The sequence below is a fragment of the Drosophila miranda genome, chromosome XR (genome assembly GCF_003369915.1).
Source record: "Drosophila miranda strain MSH22 chromosome XR, D.miranda_PacBio2.1, whole genome shotgun sequence".
In the NCBI taxonomy this organism is placed as follows: Eukaryota; Metazoa; Arthropoda; class Insecta; order Diptera; family Drosophilidae; genus Drosophila; species Drosophila miranda.
In genome coordinates, this window is record NC_046674.1 from 48,543,695 (window position 1) to 48,568,354 (window position 24,660).

At 38.6% G+C, this 24,660-nt stretch overlaps 1 protein-coding gene across 9 annotated transcripts in view; it reads left to right on the forward strand.

Moving 5' to 3' along the window:
* The first annotated feature begins 6,850 nt into the window (after positions 1 to 6,850).
* The window catches only part of LOC117186123, a 71,684-nt gene continuing 53,874 nt past the window's right edge, over positions 6,851 to 24,660 (forward strand). For 2 of the 9 annotated variants that reach the window (XR_004471263.1, XR_004471262.1), the window contains exons 1-3: positions 6,854 to 7,124; positions 7,183 to 7,274; positions 24,202 to 24,518. Coding sequence is in view for 5 of the 9 variants with exons in the window: in XM_033386258.1 (XP_033242149.1) it covers positions 24,497 to 24,518 (22 nt within the window). In the remaining 4 variants the exon portion in view is untranslated. Of the gene's footprint in view, positions 7,125 to 7,182; positions 7,275 to 24,201; positions 24,519 to 24,660 lie in introns of those variants that run through there. The other 7 variants (XM_033386261.1, XM_033386257.1, XR_004471260.1 and 4 more) reach the window with 6 other exon arrangements.

Below are 24,660 nucleotides of genomic sequence, written 5' to 3' on the forward strand. Positions count from 1 at the left end.
AGAATCGATAGCCCCAGTCGTTAGGGCCGGCGGAGTCACGCTTGGAGACGCCTTGGGGGGTACAGAGTCGGTTACACACGCCAAGGACAGAGCGAAGGAGAACTAACAGTCGAGCCAGTGCAGGATACAAAGTAGTACAAGATAGCCTTAAGATACCAATAAGGAATAATCGTTTTAGCAGTAATCCAACCAAATCAGTGCATTCTTACTTGTCGTCGGGAAAACTTATAAATTTGTTGCGGCGAGTCCAACGACCGTTGAGCCAGCCCAGCTGAATCAGACAGAACAAAACGGTTCATTACAACGTGTCGATACAATTTTAGGACCTTCATGAATCTCTTTGTAGTCCGCATATTAAATAATTTTAATAATAATGATGATAGGGAAGCAGTGAGAGGAGGGCAAGATCACCATCCCAAATTGCCAACGAGCATCCCAGCCGGGACCACCAGCGTGCGCTTTTCTTCCATTCCCCAACATCTCGCCTGAATCGTTACAGCTATAAGTAATATTTTTTTTCATTATTATAAAGGTAGTGGCACCCTTTTCTGGGCCAGAATACCGATCTTCATCTTTATAGAGAGCTAAATTTTGCAAATCAGTCCCATAGCATTTATTGTTGGGAAGTTGTTAACAACGATCGACAAGCCACGGCTGAGAACGTGTATTTTAGTATGCGATTAAATACCCTACAGTAATGGAGTTCGTAGCCCAACTAGTAAGACACTTGAAAAAGCAGGGAAGAAGTTTTAGATAGGTCTACCCTGACCACGGATAAAAAGTTTTAGCAAAGGCCCACTCATATTTTGCAATAGTCATGCGGCAGAGCTAGCCACCAAACGCTTGAAAATACAGAAAAATATCTTTAAAAAGAGATTGCCTGGCCACGGGTGCGAAGGAAAGTAAAGAAGACGAAACTGATTGCTTCGATTTAATCGTAATTAAGTTTGCAGTCGTTTTTTTTTTTCTTGAGGGTCTGCACGGACAAAGCAATAATTCGTTTGGTTGTTGTTCCGAGTGCTGATTAGCACGGCACAAGCAGCGGTAACCTATGTTTGTTCTTTCTTCTCACACAATTTCAGAGTTCCGAGGAGTTCAGAGCTGAGGAAGAAAAAGATAGTTGAAGTACCAAAGGAAATTTAGCGAATCAACTGTTTTTGCTCTCGAAGTTCAACGACTTTGCGTGCTCCCGCATAGTGAGTGACAGAAAAAGCGGAAATTATGAACAGTTAAGTGATCGGTTCGGTTGGAAGTTTAATAAAGTTGAACGGCTTAATAATGGAGGGAGAGCTTATAGATCCGTCCGTCTGCATTCTTTGTGGTGAAAGTTTGAATTCCTACAGTTGTCTAAGAACAGGTGTGGAAGAGTCGCTTTTGACTTGCAAGACACGCAAATCCCCAAATAGCAGGTACAAAGTAAAGAAAAAGTTTCAGGAAGCCTGGCGGGATCAGTAAATAATAATCAAGGGTCAGCTTCAGTTGATATCGGGAATATAGGGACCATAATTACCCAAGCAGTGCGAGCCATGCGAAACGACCTTCCTCGAAGCTCCATCGACGAAAGCGATATCCGCCCTTCACTCGATCATTCTTTCTTCTTTGTTTTCTTCTCCCTTATCACTTATCTTTCTTTCCTTTCCATCTTCGGGATGAGAGGAAGACGGCATAAATTCCTTTCACTGGTATACGGTTATATGGGAACGGACAAAAGCCAATCTCCGATTGAATAATGTTATCAAATTTCGCCGACGATGCGCTTGGGGCAAAGGAGCATTCGTTATCCACCGCGAAGCGTTCAAGCGCTGAATGCTATGAGTGGCGACGCCCACGTCTCTGGATGCTGGTTGCTTACGAACGAACACTATCCAAATATTGCTCGTATAAATATGACAATTTCTTGATACTCTCCTGCGGTCCTTCCACCCTTCTCCCGTAGCACTTATCCCAATCGGACTCAGAGCTGTAGGGATTTTAACGGCTAAACAGCCTATTCGCCTTTAAAAAGAAACAACGCATTCGAATAAAACTGTGTCTTTCTAGTATGTTGTTTTTTTTTTTTTTGCTTTCGCTTTTCACTATTTTTTTCTGTTTTTTTCTTCGGAACAATACACACCCGACTCGATAGAATTTTAAGTGGGAATTGCCAATAGGGACGTCAGTCTTCTATCGGCAAATCCTCTGACAGGTCCCTGGAAGAGTTTTCAACCGAGAGAGCCTAACGTTTTGACTTGTTAACGCCTTTTTATTCTTCCTAAACCCATCGTTCGCTTTCCTCGCCGAGAACTAGATGGCGATGCCCAAAAGCCTAAAAAATTCTCTACTACAAGCGCTGCAGCTCGCAGCATCTTCTTCAGACCCAACTCGTGCTCGACTTCCGAAGTTGGCATTACCCAAATTTAGTGGTAAAAATCCGGAGCTAAAGAATGAATCGCCGATACCAGCATCTGTATGCTGAAGAATCGAGAAAGCCAAGGTGAGACAAAGTCATGCCAAGCAAGCAACATAATCGCAGTTCATTTTCTTGTTCATCCACTGCCATCAACAGTAAAACTCAGCTAACTTGTAGCTATTGCAATTCATGCATTATTGCATAGATACTCAGTGACTTTTAATAGTCTCGCGTATCCAACATGAACCGGTATGAACCGTCGCGACCGTGTTTAGGGGATTTAAAGTCGTCGGAAATCGAGGTGTTTTTCGCATAGGCCAGTAGTTGCTGTGGCGTCCTCTTGGAGGCATCTTCTAGTGATACCAGCACTGGTGTGCCCAGGTATTTACCCCTTGCCCTTAAGAGAGCCGGACATCGCTTTGCAGCGTTCTAGGTGAGACAGGCACGTTCTCGGTTCTCCTCTTCGTCAGCCCGACGCCTTCCTTAGCTAGTACGTCCGCCGCCCGTTTCCTTCGATGCCTTGGTGGCTGGGAACCCAATAGATAAACACTGACTTTGTCGTGTTCAGGGTGTCTAGTGCCTCCCTGCTCGCCAGGACACTTCTGGAACTAACCGAGGACGCCTGCATGGATTTAATTGCCTTGGCTGTCGACGAATATATTGACCGCATCGTGTGCTCGCTCTATAAGCTGAGCGACCTCCGCTGCTTTCCGGCTGCATTAGTCCGGTAGCTTATACGATAGGCTTATCTCAGGGTCTGTGTAGAATAAGCCCGCTCCTACTCCTCCATCCATTTTGAAGCCGTCCGTATATCGGATAAGGTGCTCAACTTGGTCCCTTCCCATTTTCCAGTCTTCGGGTGGCCTTCTTAACCCTGCCTACTACATTGGGTTTCCATGCCAGCTTGCTGTCCGGTACTGTGCCTAGGTATTTAACCTTTGTTTTTGGGCTCAGCCTAGTTTGGTCAATTTTCGGAGGGTCCATACCGATACCTTGTACCTCTTGGTAAAGAAGATGAGGTCCGTCTTGTTCGCGTTGACACTGAGTCCTACCTCTTCCGCCCACTCACGTATCGCCCTGAGTGTACGTTCCATTAAGGAGCTAAGGGTCGATGGACAAACACTCGTAATAAATATGCTTATGCCATCTGCATAAGCTTTTATTTTTGGGGCTTACTTTCAAATCTCTTGATGAGGTCGTCGACCACCAGATTCCACAGTAGTGGCGACAGGACTCCACCCTGAGGTGTGCCTCTGTGAGCCCTTTTTACCATGGAAGCGGTGCCCCACTCCGATTGCACCCGTCTACAACTTAGGAGGTTCTTGATCCAAAGGCTGATTGCTGGGTGTGTGGTAGTCGCTTCTAAACGATTTGTTTTTGCGGTTGTGGGCAGGTTATTGAATGCTCCGGAGATGTCAGCAAATACTACCAGTGCATACTTATTATTGTGAAGGGCGTTCTCGATGTTGGCTACTAACGAGTTTAGTGCCGTCTCCACCGATTTCCCTTTGGTTTAGGCATCTTGGTTAGTTGAAATCAGCCACTTTACCTCATTCCTGATGTGTAAATCAACAGCTTATCGGTCTGTAATCCTTGGGACTCACGTGGTTGCACTTTGCTGCCTTTGGTAGGAAGACAACTTTCGAGGTTCTCCATTGGATAGGGATATAGCCCGTACTTAAGCATGCTGAGTATATTGCTGAAAGCCATGGGGTGATAACCGTCATCTACATCATGGCTGGGAATATCCCGTTTGGCGATCTTAAAGAATTCCTTGAGGTTGTTCCTATGGAAAGAAAGATCTCGGTTCCACCAGAGTGGCTTGGCCCTCTTCTGTGTTCTTGAGGGGTTTTACGATACGCGGTAGGCGTCCAGTATCTCTTTGGATAGAGTCTCTAGGGACTTCTCTATATCCTTCGCGGATTTCACTGAGCCCGTATTCGCGAGCTTCGAAGTAACTGTCTTTTTAAACTTTAAACAGTTTGTATTCTGGGGATTTCTATAGACTGTTATCTTCGAAGTGTGTTTAAATTCGTACTTGAACTGAATGTATGGTCTGAGAAAGATGGTCATTCGAGGACTCTCCAGCCAGATACCAAAGTACTTTTTCCCGTGACAAGAGTTAAGAGTCTAAGATAGTGGATAATATAAAGTCTAGGAGTGACTCACCTCTATCATTAATGTCGGGGATTCCCCACACATTGTGATGGGCCTTGGCGTCTGCGCCAATGAGAAGTTGGAGTTTTGTGGAGCCGGCTTCTGTCACCAGACTCCTATGTTCCTCCGGTGGTGCGGGCCTGTCGTGTGCTATGTAACAGGCAGCTGCCATAAGGCGCTTTTCCTCACTCTCCAGCATCAGAATTGCCTGACGCAATCCACGGCTCCTGGACTAAAGCTATGTCAGCGGGTCCTTGCTCCATGGCAATGAGCAGCTCCATCAAACGTGGGCGTGGGAGCGCTGGGGTCTCCTCCATTCGCGAGAAGCTTCCACTACGCCGCCGTTATCTTCCTATTCTCATCATTGCTGTCCATCAAGGCCACAATGAGGTGTCTCTTGGACACCTCGTTCATGGCCTTCTGTCTAGGCTTCCTCGGCTTAGGGTTGGGAGTGGTCACCTTGGGGCCGCGTTGCCGCTTGCTCGCCGGAGTGTCTTTGGCAGCACTTTCGATCGACCGCTGCCTCTTGGTGGCCAACACCTTGTTGGCGATTCCAGCATTCGCTGCCTGCATCTGGGGCAGCTGCGCGTGGTGTTTGCGGCCCTCCTGTAACCGTTGCTCGGCCCAGGAGAGCTTTGATTGCTCCTCTTGGGAGATATCCGCCTTGCCTTGGAGCCGGCTCAGTAACTTGAGGCTAGCATTGTATTGAGCTTTCGCCTTCATCCCCTCCCTGGAACGCTTCGGCCCTTCCCTACGCAGGGAGCTCGTACCTGATTCCGGCGAGCGGAGAAGGCTTGCAGTGCAGTGCATTACCCTTGTGCAGAATAATGCAGTGCCCATTGTCCAGCCGGCACTCTCCTGGAGGATTCAGCTAGAGGATTTTCGCCAGCCACAGTGCTGGAAAGCTAATAACAAAAAATAAATATTAAAAAATCGGCATGAACAGCAAGATAAACATCAGAATCCTCCAGGATCAAACATGTTGAAAAAGGTCAAGATGCGAAATATCATAGAATAAACGAAGGAAATTGACACATAAAATCCAGTGCATAGGTTGTCCAAATGCGGGGCTGAGATATCCCCTGTTTGTTCTCGGAAACTTCGGAGATGTGTGGGAGGCAGAGAAGAGGCTGTCCTGATTCTGGGTCCGGGATCCTCGGTCTATCTACAGCCGTCGGGCGGGTCCGCTTCGCGGTTAGCAGTCGGTCGTCTTTCATTTCTAGAATGGTTCGTAATATTTTACCGGTTCGAAAGTTTTTCAGCTATTCCACAATCCATCTGTGATGTTCCTAATCCGCACGTTTCCGCCGATGGTTTACAAATGAAACGCCAAAAAACAAGGAGGAGCAACTGGAAGCCAAGCGAAGATACTCTAGAAAATTACGAGCAGCCATGGCCAAGCCAACCACCAAACAGGGCTGCTACAATTTTTAAGGGAGGCCATATAGCCAATAAAAAGCCCAATAAACTAATTTAAACTTGTTGAAATTTCGCAATTCAGACCAAAACTGGTTCACATCTGTCAGATATTCCCACCGTTCCTCCGAGATGTGGTCAGTGTGCAGAGCATATTATTCGTGGGTATAAGTGGCGATTGACAACAAGCGCCGCAGCTGAATAACCACTCCAATTAAAAATATTAAAACTATTATTTAAAACAAATTCAATTAATGTTAAAGACTATAGTTATTGTACGCTGCATTACATTCGGTATATAAATCGTCTACAGCTTTGACGTTGCAACCAGAACTTCAACTAGTTGGACTGCGGATATGAGGCCTAAAGACACGGCGACAGCCTCTGATCAGTGCAAAGGAAATTATTGACAGACAGTTGGTTGTACTGAGACCAGACTGTTTCTGATACTAATATGTTGGAAATAAAAGTATTCTTTATATTCAGGAGTATTAATTAGGTTATAATTCATTGAAAAAATTAAAGCTGATGGAAGAAAGCTGCGAAAGCAAGGACATTTATCTCCATATAAAGTATAACAATTAATAAATTCGAAACTTCATGTAATCGACGTTCAGTCGACTTTATTTGTTCAGGGATTTCTTCGTTTATAGTGATTAGGTGCTGCAACAAGAGTCGACAATCTCTGATATCATTGCTTGAGTTTTTTTTAGAAAAAGACAGACTGTTAACAGAATTACATTTTTAATTCATACTCTGCCGCTAGCGAAGCATATAACATATATGAAATATGTATTCCTTCATGACTGCTAGGCCTAAACCTGAACACCCTAACTATTTTTTGTCTTACAGTTTTCGATTATTTTATAAATGTATTTTATGCCTCTAAAATAGAAGAGGTATTCTTTTGCGTCTCCTCTACGGTCATACTGAAAAAAAAGAAAAATTCGTACGTTTTGCTATTTTTATGAAAATATATACCTAAATCGCTTCAGTTAATGAGAGTCACATGTGCTTTGACTACTTTGAGTAATAAATTTTCAAAAATTACGATATAAAGGTATAAATTTTAGCATTCAAATTCAAATTAAACACAACCTCAAAAATTTAAATGGCGTGGCTTTTACAATAATGTACATACATATATTTGTATTATGTATAAGTGAGTTCCGTGATTATATTCTGACTATTAGTGTTGCACATAATATACAAAAAATTAGAATTATTTCTTATTTTCAGAAATTATATCTATAATCGCAGCTTACCCCACATAACAGAAGTAATGTTCTCTTTTGAATAAATACATATGCATGTATGTACATTTATTAATACATCTGACTAAATTTACTTATACGTAAATATATTGTATTTCTTTATTTAATTCTTTGTCTTTCGGTAAGTGTTTTATATTTTTTGCACGTAAAGTATAGGAAATTTCGAGGAAAAAAAAGGTTTGATGTAAAAATACTTAAACATTTGCATACAAATGTACATACGTTCGAACGGCGTGTGACAAATGCGGTATATACAAAATAACTATATATTAGCGCAGGCTATAAAATTACTAAGATATTGAATTAGGCACAAAAGAGATATTCCCCTTGAAAAGAGGTTCGCACGGGGTTTTAATTCTCTCCACCTATGCTTCGTCTCTGATCGCGGCACCGCTGCCCACTCGCTTCGTGTTCGTCCATACCTTGGACAGCTGAGTCGGTCCTAGAATCCAACAACAATATAACAGACTTTGGCAAGGCGCATAAAATAGTACATTCTTGCGGTCCGAAGAATCTAACAAAATACAGTTTTTGGCAGCGCATAAAGGTCCTTTTCTGCACGCAGTATACATATGTAAAATTCAAACCTGGACAAAATCAAGTGAAGGAACTAGTTATAAACCGTCTTTGTTATTCATCCAGCTGAAAAACTCTGGAAAAATGGATCCATTCAAGAAGATTTCTGGCGAGTTATTATTACCTCCTGTTGTCTACGAAACAAAACGCTTTTCATATAGAACAATTCTGGTAGTTTCTGGTCAATAGCTAGCTTCAATGGTTCAATTGTTGAAAATTAACTATAAAATATTCCTGGTTAACCTCTTCCGTTTTTATCTGCTTTCGGCGTTTTAAGACAGCCTTTTCATAGCACCATAATAGCATAATAACACTATGTGACCCATTTCTCATACCAGGTTTATAAGGAATGTGCCGAAAAGAAATAGCACTCTTTGTTATACCCGATACTCAAAGATTATAGGGATATGTTTGTTTTGTGTCGATGTGGATGTGTGTAAAACAAAATGAAGCGTTTCCAACCCCATAAAGGACTTACATATATTCTTGATCAGCATCAAGAGCGGAGTCGATATAATGTCTGTCTGTCCGTCCGTCTTTATGACTATAAGCTAGAGCCTATAAGAGCGGGAGCAATCAAATTGTGTATCCAGACTCTTGTGATATCCCACTGTTGTGGGACTTGTGTCCCACAAGTCTTTTCAAAATTCTCCCCGCCCCTTCCGTTGCATCCACAATTTTTAAGATACGAAATAACTGAACGCAGAAACGTACGAAATTACAATATCTACCAGATTAGCGAATCTGGTTCGGATCGGATCTTTATTATAGCCAGAATGCACAAATCAATATATACAAAATTAACGAATCTGGCTCTGATCGGATGGGGGCGAAATTGTGAAATACACTTGTAACAGTGAGATCTTACAGGATTGTGTCGTTGCTCTAGCTCTTATAGTCTCTGAGCACTAGGCGCTCATAGGGACGGACATGGCTCTATCGACACGGTTATTGATGCTGATCAAGAATATATATACTTTGTGGGGTCGGAAACGCTTCCTTCTGGGCGTTACACACATCCATTTTCACCACAAATCTAATATACCCCTATACTCATTTTGAGTAGCGGGTATACAAATTCTAATCAATTATTATAAACGGATAAACGGGGTGCAAGAATTAACAGAAGAAAATAAGTAGCGGTCGTGATTCCTCTCTTTCTATGTCTATCCCATCTCTACTGACAAGTGCGAGTAAAATTGAGAGAGTGAGATCCGCCTTACCCGCATTACCAAACAAATCAATTCATAAAGACAAAAAATAACGTATAAAATAAATTGTATAGGTTGTTAATCAGGTCACATATACTGACTGTCTATCGGGCATAAAAGAAGAGCTGCGGCTCAGAACTTTCCCGCTCATTGAGGTATCCCAGTAGCGTATTCGCTAAAGATGTTCAATTGGGATTTGTTTCAACTGACCGCTCTCCACTGCAACGTCAGTATTTTTCTAGCCTCCAAATTTTTTTCTGTTTTGTGTGGGGGGGTTCGGATTGGCGCGTTGTCTTCCAGAAAGATCTCCCAATCTCCGTATAAACGTCCAGAATATGCTGTTTCTGAAAACTCTACATTCATGTCTGAATTTGTTTGGTGGTACCACTAACCATACAGTATATACAGCGGCGAGCACGCGTGGATACATGCTCATCACTTTTCAGTTTAATCACCTGTAAAATCTTACAAAATGAATTAATCCTTGTGATTTTTGTTCATAGATTATTTAATTTATTAAGAAAGAAAACAAACAATAATTTTACTTCAAAGAGCTCCTTTTCCTTAAGATATTTTAATATTTTCATAAAAAATTCATGTATCAACTTTTGCACGTTTTAAATGTTTTACTTAAATAATTTTTTTTTAGTTTTTCTGAATAAGTTTTGGCATACTCTCGAGCAAATTTAGTATATGCTTGCAAGGTATCATGCCTCACTCCGACTTCACGCGCTCCCAAAAACTCATCCAATCCCTTTGATGAAGACACATACTTTCCAATGTTTTTTAAGCAGAGCCCATCGATGTTCAATGGGATTTTTATCTGGGCAGGCTTTTTCACGAATGTAGCCGTGTGATTCGGGTTGCCGTCTTGCTAGAAAGTGATCTCGACTATGGAGTAGACACATTTGTCTATAAAATTTGACAAATTGACTCCCAAAATATGAAGATAATTTTCTTTCTTCATTATTCCATCGATTTTAACCGATTGGACAACATTCCACCAAGTGGAGCAGCCCTACACCATCAGGCTTCCTCTTCCGTGCTTTATTGTTTCCTTGACCTGATGCTTTTTCAGCTTTCCACTTGAGTGGTTCCAGTAGTATTCATTTCGATCAGATTAAGACCGGTTTATTTTGGTAATATATGACAACATTTTCTTCCTACAATCTTCCGTGGTCCAGTTTCTGGTCAAGTTGTCAAGTTAGCTGTACCACCGTGTACGCAAAACGCCAATATCGGCCATATCCGCGGCCGCGGAACGGCTTCAGGAAGAGTGGGCCAAAATCGGGACATGAATATACCCAAAAAATCATAAAAATAATCAAACGCCTAAGCGACCCATTCAGGCAGGCTCCGTTTTCCATTTACTTTTGCGGATTACGTTTTCAGCCAAAACGTTTCGTTTTAAGGTTTCACATATATTTGCTGTTTGCACCAAAAAGAAAATTGTTGTTGCCCTGGCCAATTTTTTCCGAGCCAAATTTGAGGTTGGGTTAAAATAAAATTATTTATAAAGAAATCAAAAGTTAAATTACCCTGATATACATAGGTGTCAAGTTTATGTTAATGCATCAATAAGTCATATATTTTTTCCTTTTGCAATTAAGGTTCGTTTCGTTGTATAAAATGTCCTTTACTTTTCATTTCGTCAACGAAAATGTTTTTGTTTTGAAAACGAATAAATCTTGCGGAATGTGAAAACGGGAACCTCAATTTATGTGTATTCAAAAGTAAATCGGAAAACTTTTGTGAATGTGAAGAACGGAGCCTGGCTGATTGACAAATAATGGAAATATTTCGAGATTAAGAAAGTTTTTTTAGTCATATAAGGAAAAACTAAATATTAAAGTAACGCAAAAATTTTTAACATGTTTTGTTTAATTTTTTTTTTTTTTAATTACAAACAAATTTATTAATATATTCAGTGGCGAGCACGCCACTTGAGTTCTTTAAAAATGCATCAATCCTTGTGATTTTACCCGATACTCAAAATGAGTATAGGGGTATATTAGATTTGTGGTGAAAATGGATTTGTGTAACGTTCAGAAAGAAGCGTTTCCGACCTAACGTTCAGAAAGAAGCGTTTCCGACCTCATAAAGCATACATATATAGTATGTCTATTAATTGTTTAAAAAATGTAAAAAGGTTTTTTGGTAAAGGTAAAAAGGTAAGTTTGACTTAAACATGGAAAATATGAGTAAAGGCATAAGTTGGAGGAATTTTTGTTATTAACTGTTATCAAAATGTGTTTAAGCTGTAGGTATGACGAAAAAAAAGGGCAAAAGGAGTACCATTCGGATTTAATTTTGCCACAAATCATCCTTTTTTTGTGGACTTATAGCCAATTCTTTTTGTTAAGGCCCCCAAAGGTGATCAATGGGATTTAGGTCCGGTGAGTTTGAAGGCCATTCCATTAGGGGAATTTTGTTGTCCAGGAACCATTTCCTAGTCAGCATTTCGGAGTGATTCGGGTCATTATCCACTTTAATGCATTTTCTATTCGGCATTATACTGTCGTGTATATTTACATAGAATGTACACATTTTTTTTGTTTATTTAATGGATTAGACCAATCCAAATAAGATATTTCCACCACCATGCTTTACCGCTTTAAGTTTAAGAGTACCTTGTATCATGAACAGAATTCCTAAGGTGCCTAATATGTGACAGCACATTTTTCTAATTTTTACGTGAAAAATGCACATTCTACAAAATCCGGAATTAATTGTTGGCAGAGCAATAACTTTTCAGGTTACTACTGTTTTAAGAGCTTTTCCATCGTGATTTTCAAAAGAATCGCGATAAAGGAATCAATTTTCTATAAAATTAGGTAATTTTTATAAGAGAAACTTTATTGCATTATTTTCTACAATTTTGTAAACTAAAAAAGGTCAGAAATAAGGTAAACAAAGTACTGGCACACTTAGCATTTATTTTTTTTTAATGAGCTATGTTCTTGTAATTTGGCTATATGGTCACTTTTTTCGTAAGGATTTACATATAATTCTAGTTCTATGGAACTGATTGATATTCAATCTCAAAATACCGCCAATAGCTTAAATTTAGACAAGTTAGAGGTAAGGAAAAGAAACCACTAAATCTCAGACGTAAATCATCCCACATTTTCCCAATCGCAAGTTGAAAATGTGGAAATTACAAATAAACTTCCATTCGGCGCATTGTTCAATGGTTCAAGATATTAAAGATATTATTAAAAACTATTATTATTATTATTAAAAAGATATTAAAAACTTTAAAATTCGAAACGCACAGGCCGAACCAGGGCTTTAATCATCCCTGAATCGATTAGTATTATCAAAAAGTCTAAAGATTTAAGCTAAAATGTAATCATTTTTTTATAGGATTAATAGGCAATGAATGGAGTGCCACTTGTGAATAGCAAAGAATTTTTAAGTACGTTCCCTCTAGTACAAGGTGTCTCACTAGTTACCATTCTAACTTACCTGGTTCCAGATCGATTGCCGACAATGCATTTCAGCGGAGAATTGAACACATGCATGTCCTAGGGCGAAACCACCCCTGGTTCCACGCTCCATCCCCCTTCGATTACCCGTAACTAGTTGCTCAAAGGGTAGCTCCGAACAAGTTACCATTAAAACGACAGCAAATAATTCCTCGATCGATTCCTCTTCGATTACCAGTATCTAGTTGCTCAGGACGTAGTTCCGACATAGTTACCAGTAGTCGATCTGGAACTATTTATAATAAATAAATACAAATTCAAATTCGATAAAAATGTATAATAAATGTAAAAATTATATTAGAATATATACATATTTCATATATGTATAAACTAGCTGACTCGGCAGACGTTGTTCTGACACACAACAAAAAAATGTTCTCAATTAAATGTGGCTAATTTATAAAGAACAATTTTTATATGACCCGGTGAACTTTTTTCGGATTAGATGCAATAAATAAGCAGATTATTGATTTTATCATGTTTTTTTTTTTAATTTAACGATTCATTGATAAGTTTTTAAAAAAATTTTTTAGGCTTTCTTTTTTTTCCAGTCAAGCACCTTGTGATCACAAACTTTGCCCCGCCCCCACAAAGGGCGAAAATCTGTGGCATCCACAATTTCAAAGATACGAGAAAACAGAAAACGCCGAATCGTCGAGGATGACTAAATCTTCTAGAATGCAAAATCTGAACCAGATCGTATAATTAATATAGCCAGAATCAAGAAAACAATTCCATTCTTTCTCGCTCTGTCTCTCTCTAACACACAGGTTTCATAGTCGGTTTTGTCTATTGCAAAATATGAGTTCCTAGATCTCAGAGACTAAAAAAGTTAGAGCAACCAAATTTGGTATCCACACTCCTGTGAGATCGGACCTTGACGAATTAGTTTCAAAATTTCGCCACACCCCCTTCCGCCCCCCCAAAGGACGAAAATCTGTGGCATCCACAATATTAACGAGGGGGAACGTTGTGAGTTGCTGCGGATACCGCAACTCTACATTTATACCCGATACTAAGACAGTATGGCTCTCCTCCGGCAGACGCCGCTAATATTAAATGACACGACAAAGAGTGCGTGCGAGAGAGACAGAAAATCAGTCTGAGCGTGACGTCGGGCGCTGCGTAGCCAGTGCAAATTGATTTGTTCCTTTTGGCTATAAAAATCTGATTCAGATTCAGCAATCTGATAGATATGATCATTATCTATGATTCTGCGTTTTTAGTTTTCTCGTATCCTCAATATTGTGGATGCAACAGTTGTTCGTCCTTTGTGGTGGCGGAAGGGGGTGGTGCGAAATTTTGAGATATACGTTTTATAGTGAGATCTAACAGAAGTGCGGATAACAAATTTGGTTACTCTAGCCTTAGTAGTCTCTGAGATTTGTGGATGCCCCAGATTTTCGTCCTTTGCGGGGGCGGAAGGAGGTGTGGCTAAATTTGGACACGAAACGGTCAAGGTCCGATACCACAGGAGTGTGGATACCAAATTTGGTTTCTCTGGCTCTTATAGGTTCTGAGATCCTTGAACTCATATTTTGCAATTGGCAAAACCGACCATGAAACCTGTGTGTTAGAGAGAGACAGAGCGAGAAAGAATGAAATTGTTTTCTTGATTCTGGCTATAATAATTATACGATCTGGTTGAGATTTTACACTCTAGAACACATAGTCATCCTCTACGATTCTGCGTTTTTGGTTTTATCGTATCTTTAAAAATGTGGATGCCACAGATTTTCGTCCTTTGTGGGGGCGGAAGTGGGCGGGGCGAAGTTTTGAAATATTTTTGTAGCAGTGACATATCACAGAAGTCTGGATCCAAAACATCGTTGCTCTAGCTCTTATAGTCTTTGAGCACTAGGCGCTGAAGGGGACGGACAGACGGACGGACGGACAGACAGACAGGGCTCAATCGACTCGGCTATTGATGCTGATCAAGAATATATATACTTTATGGGGTCGGAAACGATTCCTTCTGGACGTTACACACATCCACTTTTACCACAAATCTAATATACCCCAATACTCATTTTGAGTATCGGGTATAAAAATTCGAGAAAAGTAAAAACGCACAATCATAGAAAATGACCTATCTATCAGATTGCTGAGTCTTGATCAGATCGGATCATTTTTATAACCAAAAGGAACAAATAAATTTGCAGTGGCTACGCAGCACCCGACGTCACGCTCAGACTGATTTTCTGTCTCTTTCTCACGCACTCTTTTTCGTTCAATGCTAGCGCCGTTTGCCGGAGGAGAGCCATACTGACAAAATATCGGGTATAAATGTAGAATTGCGTTCGCAGCAGCAACTCACAACGTTCTCCCTCGTTGCTGGTATATACATATATATGTGCAATAATATTAATTACATAACATACGTCTGTGCCTAGAATTAAAAGCGATGTGCAATATTTTTAGCGCATGGCACTTAACAGAAAGATTTATATGTCTTTCGCTCTTCCTTAAATTTTTTGCAAAACTACATCTGTCTCTGCTTTTGGATCTTTGAGTCCAACTGCTACTTTCCTCTTTCGATCGCAGAGCATCCCTCGGCGGTAGCAGAAGTGAAGAAAAACCTGAATATTGGCGTGACCGACATGCACAAGCCATAATGCGCGCAACGATCACACACTTTATTCTATTATATAGAATCTAAAATTATTATTGAAAAATGTGAGTTCAAGGATCTCAGAAACTATAAGAGCTAGAGCAACCAAATTTTCGATCCACACTCCTGTGATATCGGACCTTGACGAGTTAGTTTCAAAATTTCGCCACACCCCTTTCCGCACCCACAAAGAACGGAAATCTGGGGCATCCACAAATCTCAGACCCTAGAGTAACTAAATTTGGTATCCACACTCCTGTTAGATCTCACTATAAAACGTATATCTCAAAATTTCGCCCCACCCCCTTACGCCCCCACAAAGGACGAAAATCTGTGGCATCCACAATATTCAAGATACGAGAATACTAAAAATGCACAATCATAGAGAATGACCGTATCTATGAGATTGCTTAATCTGGATCAGATCGGATAATTTTTATAGACAAAAGGAACTAATTAATTTGGAGTGGCTACGCAGCGCCCGACGACATGTTCAGACACGTTTTCTGTCTCTCTCGCACGCACTCTTTTTCGTGTCGTTTAGGGGAGCCATACTGACTTTGTATCGGGTATAAATGTAGAGTTGCGGTCTCCGCAGCAGCTCACAACGTTCCCCTCGTTTTTTTTTGTTTTGTTTTTCAAGAAAAAAACTCATGAAACTAACTAAACAATACAAAAGGCTAACGAAACACATTAAAATTTGAGTCCAAACGTCTTTTTTTCAAAAGAATCCTTAAATCAAAAAGTACTCGCTAGGTGCTTAGTTCGGAAATAAAATTGTTCTATTACTACGTTTAATTCAATGAATATTAAATATATATTTTTTTTAGCGCGGTGTTTTAGAACTAGTTTTCTACGGGAAAGCTTGGTACCTCTCAATTTGCAGATTGATTCGATGTTTATATCGTTATGCCACACTTTTTCAAATATTTCTTTCAATTCAAGTTTTGAGTTTTGAGCTTTCATATTACAACGTTTATGATGTGCTAAAGATTCCCCGGCCAGTCCAATGTCCCAATTCCCACTATTGATAAGGATTACTTTAGCTAAGAAAACCCATCGTTAGAAAATCAAACTTTTTGAATATATCATTACACAAAAAAATAAAAAAGTTGAAAAAAATATGCCTGACCAATCTTGCACGGTGGCAAGGAGCAGAATCGTCCTAGAAGATGAGGGCGTCAGCAAGCGGAAAGTGGTCCTCATTAGGCGAAATGAATTTTTTTTAACGTGACCGCATTTACATATCCGTCAATTAATGCCAGATACCCTACTCTAAAATACAAAATAAACGAGGGGGAACATTGTGAGTTGCTGCGGCTACCGCAACTCTGAATTTATACCCGATACTTAGTCAGTATGGCTTTCCTCCGGCAGACGCCGCTAATATTAAAAGACACGACAAAGAGTGCGTGCGAGAGAGACAGAAAATCAGTCTGAGCGTGACGTCGGGCGCTGCGTAGCCACTGCAAATTGATTTGTTCCTTTTGGCTATAAAAATGATCCGATCTGATCCAGATTCAGCAACCGGATAGATATGGTCATTATCTATGATTCTGAGATATACGTTTTATAGTGAGATCTAACAGGAGTGCGAATACCAAATTTGGTTACTCTAGCGTTAATAGCCTCTGAGATTTGTGAATATCCCCAGATTTTCGTCCTTTACGGGGGTGGAAGAGGGTGTGGCGAAATTTTGAAACAAACTCGTCTCGGTACGATATATTAGGAGTCTGGATACCAAATTTGGTTGCTCTAGCTTTTATAGTTTCTGAGATCTAGGCGCTAATGTTTTACTCTAAGCAAAGCCGCCTATGCTACGTGTGTGTTAGAGAGAGACAGGGCGAGAAAAAATGAAATTGTTTTCTTGATGCTGGCTATAATAATAATACGATCCAATTCAGATTCTGCAGTCTAAAAGATATGGTCATTCTCTACGATTCTGCGCTTTTGGTTTTCTCATATCTTTAAAATTGTGGATGCCACATATTTTCGTCCTTTGTGGGGGCGGAAGTGGGCGGGGCGAAGTTTTGAAATATTTTTGTAGCAGTGACATATCACAGAAGTCTGGATCCAAAACATCGTTGCTCTAGCTCTTATAGTCTTTGAGCACTAGGCGATGAAGGGGACGGACAGACGGACGGACGGACAGACAGACATGGCTCAATCGACTCGGCTATTGATGCTGATCAAGAATATATATACTTTATGGGGTCGGAAACGATTCCTTCTGGACGTTACACACATCCATTTTCACCACAAATCTAATATACCCCAATACTCATTTTGAGTATCGGGTATAAAAAATGCCCAGAACATCCTGTTCCCTCTTGCTTTTCCGACTTCGCGACGATCATTGGTCCTACTTTCCCAACGAGCCACGTTTATCTTAGATAAACAAAAAACATTACGTTTACAGTGAAAGTTTCGTTGAGTTTTGACCATTGGAGACTTTTCTGGAGCATTTCTAGTGTCAAAAGTGGTATTTTTTCTGGCCGCCGACCAAGTTCTATCTCCTGAAGGGCGTCTTTAGGGGCGACCCTAAAGTTTTGGTGCTAATATCGGTACCTAACGACTGAATATCTTATGCCATTTTGATCTGATTTTAGATGCTGAAGTGTTTAAGAATACGATCCTACTTTGATAGTCCCTTGAGGTGGTCTTCCTCCTACTTCCTAAGGGATAGTTTTACCGAACCGCTTTTTTTTTTTTTTTTTTTGAAATTGTATATAAAATTGTTAAAAGGAGACTATCTCAACCCAAGTTTGGGGCTAATAGTACCAAAACTAATGTTTTTTGACCCCAATGCCAATATACATAGCTGTCCTATTAGCTTCAGTAATTTTTGGCGTTTTATACATTTTTTGTTTTGTTTTAACTTCTTGCTTTTTTTTAAGAAAAAGATACGTTAATTAACAGCTAATAAATGTATCTACACAATACAAATTTTTCCCAACTTTCTTTTAAGTTTCTGGTTTAAAGTTAGATAACATGAGTGTCCCCATTTCACTGTCCGCCACTGTATATAGTGTATGGTAAGTGGTGGTACTGAACAAATTGGAGACTTTCCAGCATACCCAAATCCAGGCCAATTAATAGGGACTAAGAATGAGTTCGAATAGTATGAATAGAATAAATTCTAGATTTTTATTTTTATTTTGATGCTTTGCATTTTTGAATGTGTGAAACGTAGTTCGTAACTTAAATTCTTTTTTTTTTATACCCGATACTCGAGGTGTATTGGGGTATATTCGATTTGTGGTGAGGAGGTGTGTAACACCCAGAATGAAGTGTTTCGGACCCCATAAAGCATTAATATCCTCGTCGATATACATAGCTATGTATGTCTGTAAGTCTGCCCGTCCGTGCATGCGTTTATAAATTGGTTTGGTTTTGTGTGTCGTAAGAATTTCATATTTTTATTTTTATGGAACTCCGATTTTCAGACGTCCATAAGACATTTTCTGAAAACCAAACGCTTTTCTTTCGATGCTAATGTTTCTTTCTTCTTCGAAATTTCGACTTACATTTCTAGCTTTGCCTGGTCAATCATATTTATAAGCATGAGTTGCGTCAGCTAAATCTATCTAGAAGCCGAACGGCCCAAAAAAGCAGAATGAGATTTTAATCTTAGGTAAAGGAATATTCTAAGAACCTTTACAGAAAAAATATCTACGAAAATCCCGAAAATAAAGTCAAGTCAAAGTTAAAAAATAACTCAAAATTTAGATCGGTATTAGTATTACCCAGCGAGATCAAAAAGCAGCACTCTGAAATTATATGTATTTTTGACTTCTCCAGCACGATGTTTCCCCGATTCGCTCAATTTTTATTTTTTGTTGTCGCTTAGTCAATTTCAAACAAAAGACTACACACTTATCTGTTTTTATGTCATAAACATATACTTAGAAACAAACTATTTTGTGAAAATGATCCAAGGGAAGAAATGAATTAATAATTTGTGGTACCAATCTTAGCAATGGGGTAAGGAAAGTTATTATGAAACGAGCCCCTGGATCGGCTTGAAAATTATGTTGGTAAATCTGAGTGTTCACGAATCATACTCTCGGATGAGTCCAAACTTAATCTTATTGGACCAGTTGGTTTCCGCAGAGTTCGCCGCAGAAGCGGAGACCGCCACCATAAAGCATTCGCCATTTATTATAATATGGGCATGCATATCTAAACATAAAGCTTAATCACTAATAATGATTAAGGTTATGTAGATATTATTCGCAGTAGAGTTGTGCCCAGTATGGAATTAGTTAGTGAGATGGAAGAAGATCCCATCATTCAGGACGATGCTGGACCTTTTCATCATGAGCGCTCTGTAAGTGATTCTTTGACATTTTGCATTCATGCATTCAACTAGATTCGACTATTTACGACTACAGATTAACATTTTGAAGGCGGAATTGGACATTAAGTCCTTATATTGGCCAGGTAATAGCCCCGACTTCAATCCGATAGAGAATTTCTAGGCCCTTATGACTGCCAAAATAAAAAAAATGTAAGCCAAAATATATGTTTGAGTTAAGAGAAATTATAGAAGTTTGGTTTGAGAATATAACGGATGAATATCTGATTAAATTACACGAATAGGATGGAAACCCCATGCTGGAGAAGTAAAAAACGCATGAAATATCAGTGTGGAATTTTTTTGTAGCTGAGTGTACATATGTATGAAATACTATAAAAAACCGGCAAATAATTATTATTTTTAAACATTTAGTTAATTATATTTTACTTCCAAAGTTTTATAATTCAACTGTTTTTTTAAATTTTGTTAGACTACAAATTAAAAATAAAAATATTTTGTATAGCAAAAATTACCATTAAACGTTCTTTACCAAAAAAAAAAAATTTTATTTTATATTGGCAAATATGCACCGACAACAAAGTTCAACTTTGACACTTTATTGTAAAGCTTTTAGCATCGTAGCTTGATATCCTTGTGCAGATTTAATTTTAAAAAATGTATCTTTTAATGTAGTTTATCTCATGAGACATCTTTATTCGTTTGGTGGCTATTAATTTAGAAAGCTGAAATGGCCGAATGTCCCACTGTTTGGCGACGGAAGCTAAACTTTCCCTGTCTACGTCGAATTCCAAATTATGGTTCACTAATAAAGTTTGTTTTTTAAAAAAGCAGAAAATTATTTTATTTTTTTTCGATAAAACTACTGATCTACTACGCTGTGAACCAAACTGACTTTTTTTTATAGATTTGGGGCTTTAAAATTGTTATGGTATTTTTTTTTTCAAGAATTACCTTTTTTTTAAATATTGTATTTTGTACTGTTTTTTTTAGAGGTAGTGCTTCTTTTTCTACATAGCTTAAGTATATTGCGGCTAATTGCATTGAACTTTGCAATTCTGAAAAGCTGATAAATGCAGATATAAAACTTACCCTACTTTGTAGCTTAAGCGTCTCGTCTGGAAAACATAAAGCTTTCAAATTCAAAACTGCTAATTTTTTGTGGTTGTATTAAACTTTGCAATTATGGAAAACTGATCAATGCAGCTTTAAATCGTCCCCCAACTATAGCTTCAACTGACCGTCTGGATTATAGTATTTAGCTTTCAAATTCCAAATTTATATTTTTTTGTGTTATTGTTTCCAGAAATGTTGGACTTTGAAAGCTCGTGAAAAGTCGAAATATATTCATTCCTTATGTTTTTTTTTTGTCGTTAGAGTGCAGCCGCTTGACCAACACTTCAAATGCCGTATTTTGTTTTTTTACTGTTTTACTGTTAAAAACTGTTACAAATAACCATTTTTGGTTTTTTTTTACCACAATGAAAGGGTTGTATTTCGAGTAACGGAATTTTATGGCAAAATGCGGGATTTGAAGGATTGGTAAAACGGCTGCACTAACTCTGAAAAAAGCAGTACAAAAAATAACAGATTTAACATATTTTTACAAATAAATAATCCTGAAAAAAAAAGAATATTATTAAACATTTTCAAAGCCCCAAATCTATAAAAAAAAGTCGGGATGGTTCACAGCGTCGAACCAAATTAGAGTTGGTACAGCGCCTGATTTCAATTTTCCAAAATACTTATTTTCAAAGTTAGATTTGCAAATTAAATCTAAATCTAAACTATTAAATTTATATCGAGACTAAGACTACATTTTTCAGTATTAGACGTACATTTTCGTTTTAAGGAAATTTGAAGAGGCCTACCTGGGAATGCTCGGTGCCATACCTGTACCCTTGCAAGAACGACTCTATAACGCAGCTGGAACCATCTTGTTGATGGTTTTTTTTGGAATTTCCATAATATTACGAACAATATGATATGTGTATGGAAATAATAATAATGTGATATTTTTAAGAATAAGATACTGGCATTTCCATGGGTCGCAAACGTACGTTCGCACGCTTTTGATGTACAACAAATATAGAAACCCCCAATGCCCCATGTTTAGTACAAAAGATTAGATTTATCGAGTTTTAGTTTTCATAATGATAGCAATATGTGGTCGCGAACGTACGCGAAATAGAAGTCGACTTAATCTAGTAAAATGGAAAAATCTGCAAAACGGAACAGAATGTTTTAAGGCAGTTAATTTCATTTAAAAGATGATAAATATACGTTTTTATAGGGTATTTACACACTAATTTATCTCTATTATCACCTCAAATTCTCCCATAAATACTTTTAAATATTCTTAAAAAGCAACTAAGTTGGCTTTTAAAAGAGACTTTTAGGTAAAACTGTTATCCAGAATCATCTTTCTTATAGGTGAAAATAGTAAAGGAAAACACGAGTATAAAAATACCAAAAAATACCGAAAAGCGAACATTTGCTTATTTTAATACGTTTTCAAAACAAAGTTAATGAAATTATATGCCAATTGGTTAAATTAGCTGAGTTTCAAGCAATTTAGAAAATAATATTGTGACAAAAGTATATGGAAATGTGTTTTTATTGACATTCATAAAGTGCGACTCTTACGGCTGAAAACTGATGATGACTTCTCTCACAGGCGTTAGCAGCTCTTCCTGACGTGTTCCATAATGGATACTAGTGTTCGAACGAGTATGATTATTTCTGCGAGCATTTTTTTAAATTTACTCTAAACCTTTTTTTGTTCTGATGTTAGTTACCAATATTCGTCTAGTTAGTAGGCTAATCGATTCGTGTTAAATGCAAGCAGAATGTTCTGCGTCTCCGCTACAGATCGGCCGGTCATTTTGTTCTGTCAGAAAATTTTAATTTTTGTAAATTTTTCGCAGAAAATTTCAATCAATCTGCCAGTTTGCGGTTTTCACTTCCAAAAAAGTTTTCCTATTTACTTTTTAAATCACGTTTGACACCATTACAAGGACAATTTAGCTTAGTAGCTTACAAATCATTTTTTCTTAACCCAACCTCAAATTTGGCTCGAAAATAATTGGTCAACTCAACAAAACTTTTTTTTCGTGAAAACAGCTGACGCAATCCGATTTGGAGATTCGGAAAGTTGGCAAGAAAAAATTTGTTTCGCATAACAGAACAAATGTGCTCGTAACAGCATGGATTGTGCTCGAACATCTGGGTAAGGTTTCCTGCCACATTTAATTCGAAATGTAGGTACAACAAATGAATGTATTTACCATTAACAATTTAAATTTCAATATGCCATGTTCGTCAGACAGTTAGATACTCAGGTGTTGCACCTAAGATGTCTTGATCTTCTTAAATAGTGCACTTTCTCCAGAGTTTTGCTACAAAACAAGCAATTGAAAAAATAAAGGCATATTTATCACGCTGTTTGTTTACGAAGCACAAGACTTTTTATATTAATGTTCAAAATCAACGTAACTAACAGGATATATGAGTCTCCCTGGGAGGGGCCTTCATATATTTTTACTCCACAAAAGACGACTAAACAACATTGAGTGTAGGACAACTTCAAATCGCAATTGAAAAATAATTATTATTCAATAGTACATACCCCAGATAATACAGAAAATACTTTTCTTCAAAAATATGACTTCCACCTCGAAATATGTTTAGCTGAAAGAGCACGTGGAAAATTTCAATAAACTCAAGAACAACGTTTTGGCTAAAAACGTAATCCGCAAAAGAAACCCAGAGCCTGCCTGAATAACAATTTTATTTTGAAGGTTTTGGGAAATCAGGTACTCCAAGAGTATAAGGATATATTAGATTTGTGGGGAAAGTGAATGTTGGAAGCTGCCGAGCTTTTTCGGCAACTCTGACTCCAAAATTTAAGGTTACAATTTGGCGTTTATTGTTTGATATTGTTTGTGTTTTTTTCGTTCGAGGCCGTGGCCGTGGACTTAGATTTAGGAGTCAGGCGTTTTGGGGGACAAAGAGTACTGCTGACCGACTGCCTCGAATAGGAACGACCGACTAGAGAGAAGGAAGGGTCGAAGCAGTGGCTTATAACAAGTAATAACTTTACATAGGTGTGTGCGTGTATGCACTGAGAGCGTAATTAGGCTAAGCGCGATAACAGAAAACTTAAGAGAGACATGACTTAAGAGCTATTAACGGCTGCTGCTCCGAACAGTGGATGTGTGTAACGCCCAGAAGGAAGCGTTTCCGACCCCACAAAGTATATATATTCTTGATCAGCATCAATAGCCGAGTCGATAGAGCCATGGCTGTCTGTCCGTTCCTATTAGCGCCGAGTGCTCAGAGACTATAAGAGCTAGAGCAACGACTTTTTGTTTCCAGACTTTTGGGATATTTCACTGCTACAAGTGTATTTCAAAACTTCGCCCCACCCCCTTCTACCGCCGCAAAGGACGGTATATGGCATACGAAGATACGGGAAAATGGAAAAGCCACAATCATAGAGAATGACCACATCTACCAGATTGCCGAATCTGGATCAGGTCGGATTATTGATATAGCATTCGCACACTCTTCGTAGTAGAATGTGTGCGCCCTCTGGCGGAGAGGAGCCATATCGACTGGGTAGTGGGATAAATATAGAGTCGCGGCCGTAGCAGCGACTCAAAACGTTCACCCTCGTTTTTTTTTGTTAAATAATTTTTTAATAATTTTAAAAATTTAGGTATTAGTACATATTTAACAAATAATTTTCTTCTTTTACAGAATTTTGCACAACCAAAAAGAAATAAATATTTTGAAGTACAAGCGTGTTCAGGGTTACTATTTCAAATGCTTAATCACTGAAATACTACCACATATAAAATTGTTCACAATCATTGCATATATGCACTGAATAGTAACATTAAATAGGTGCGATTGGCTTGCTCTTGATTTGCACTTATAAATACCAAGTCATCCTGCAAGTGACTTCATAAAGGGAAACCGAGCTCAATTACTTACGTGTTTTAATCGTGAGCTGGCATTCCGCACCCCAAGGAGGGGAAAGACAATATCTTATATGACTTTTGAACGATTAAGTGGTAAGTACAATAGTGGCTACGATATCATTGATTTATTGAAGAATGGCTTCACCATGTCAAATTTAATTTTGATTTTATGTGTTTTTAAGTAAATACACTATTTAAGACAGAAGCTAAAATAGCACGTAATCTACATACATAC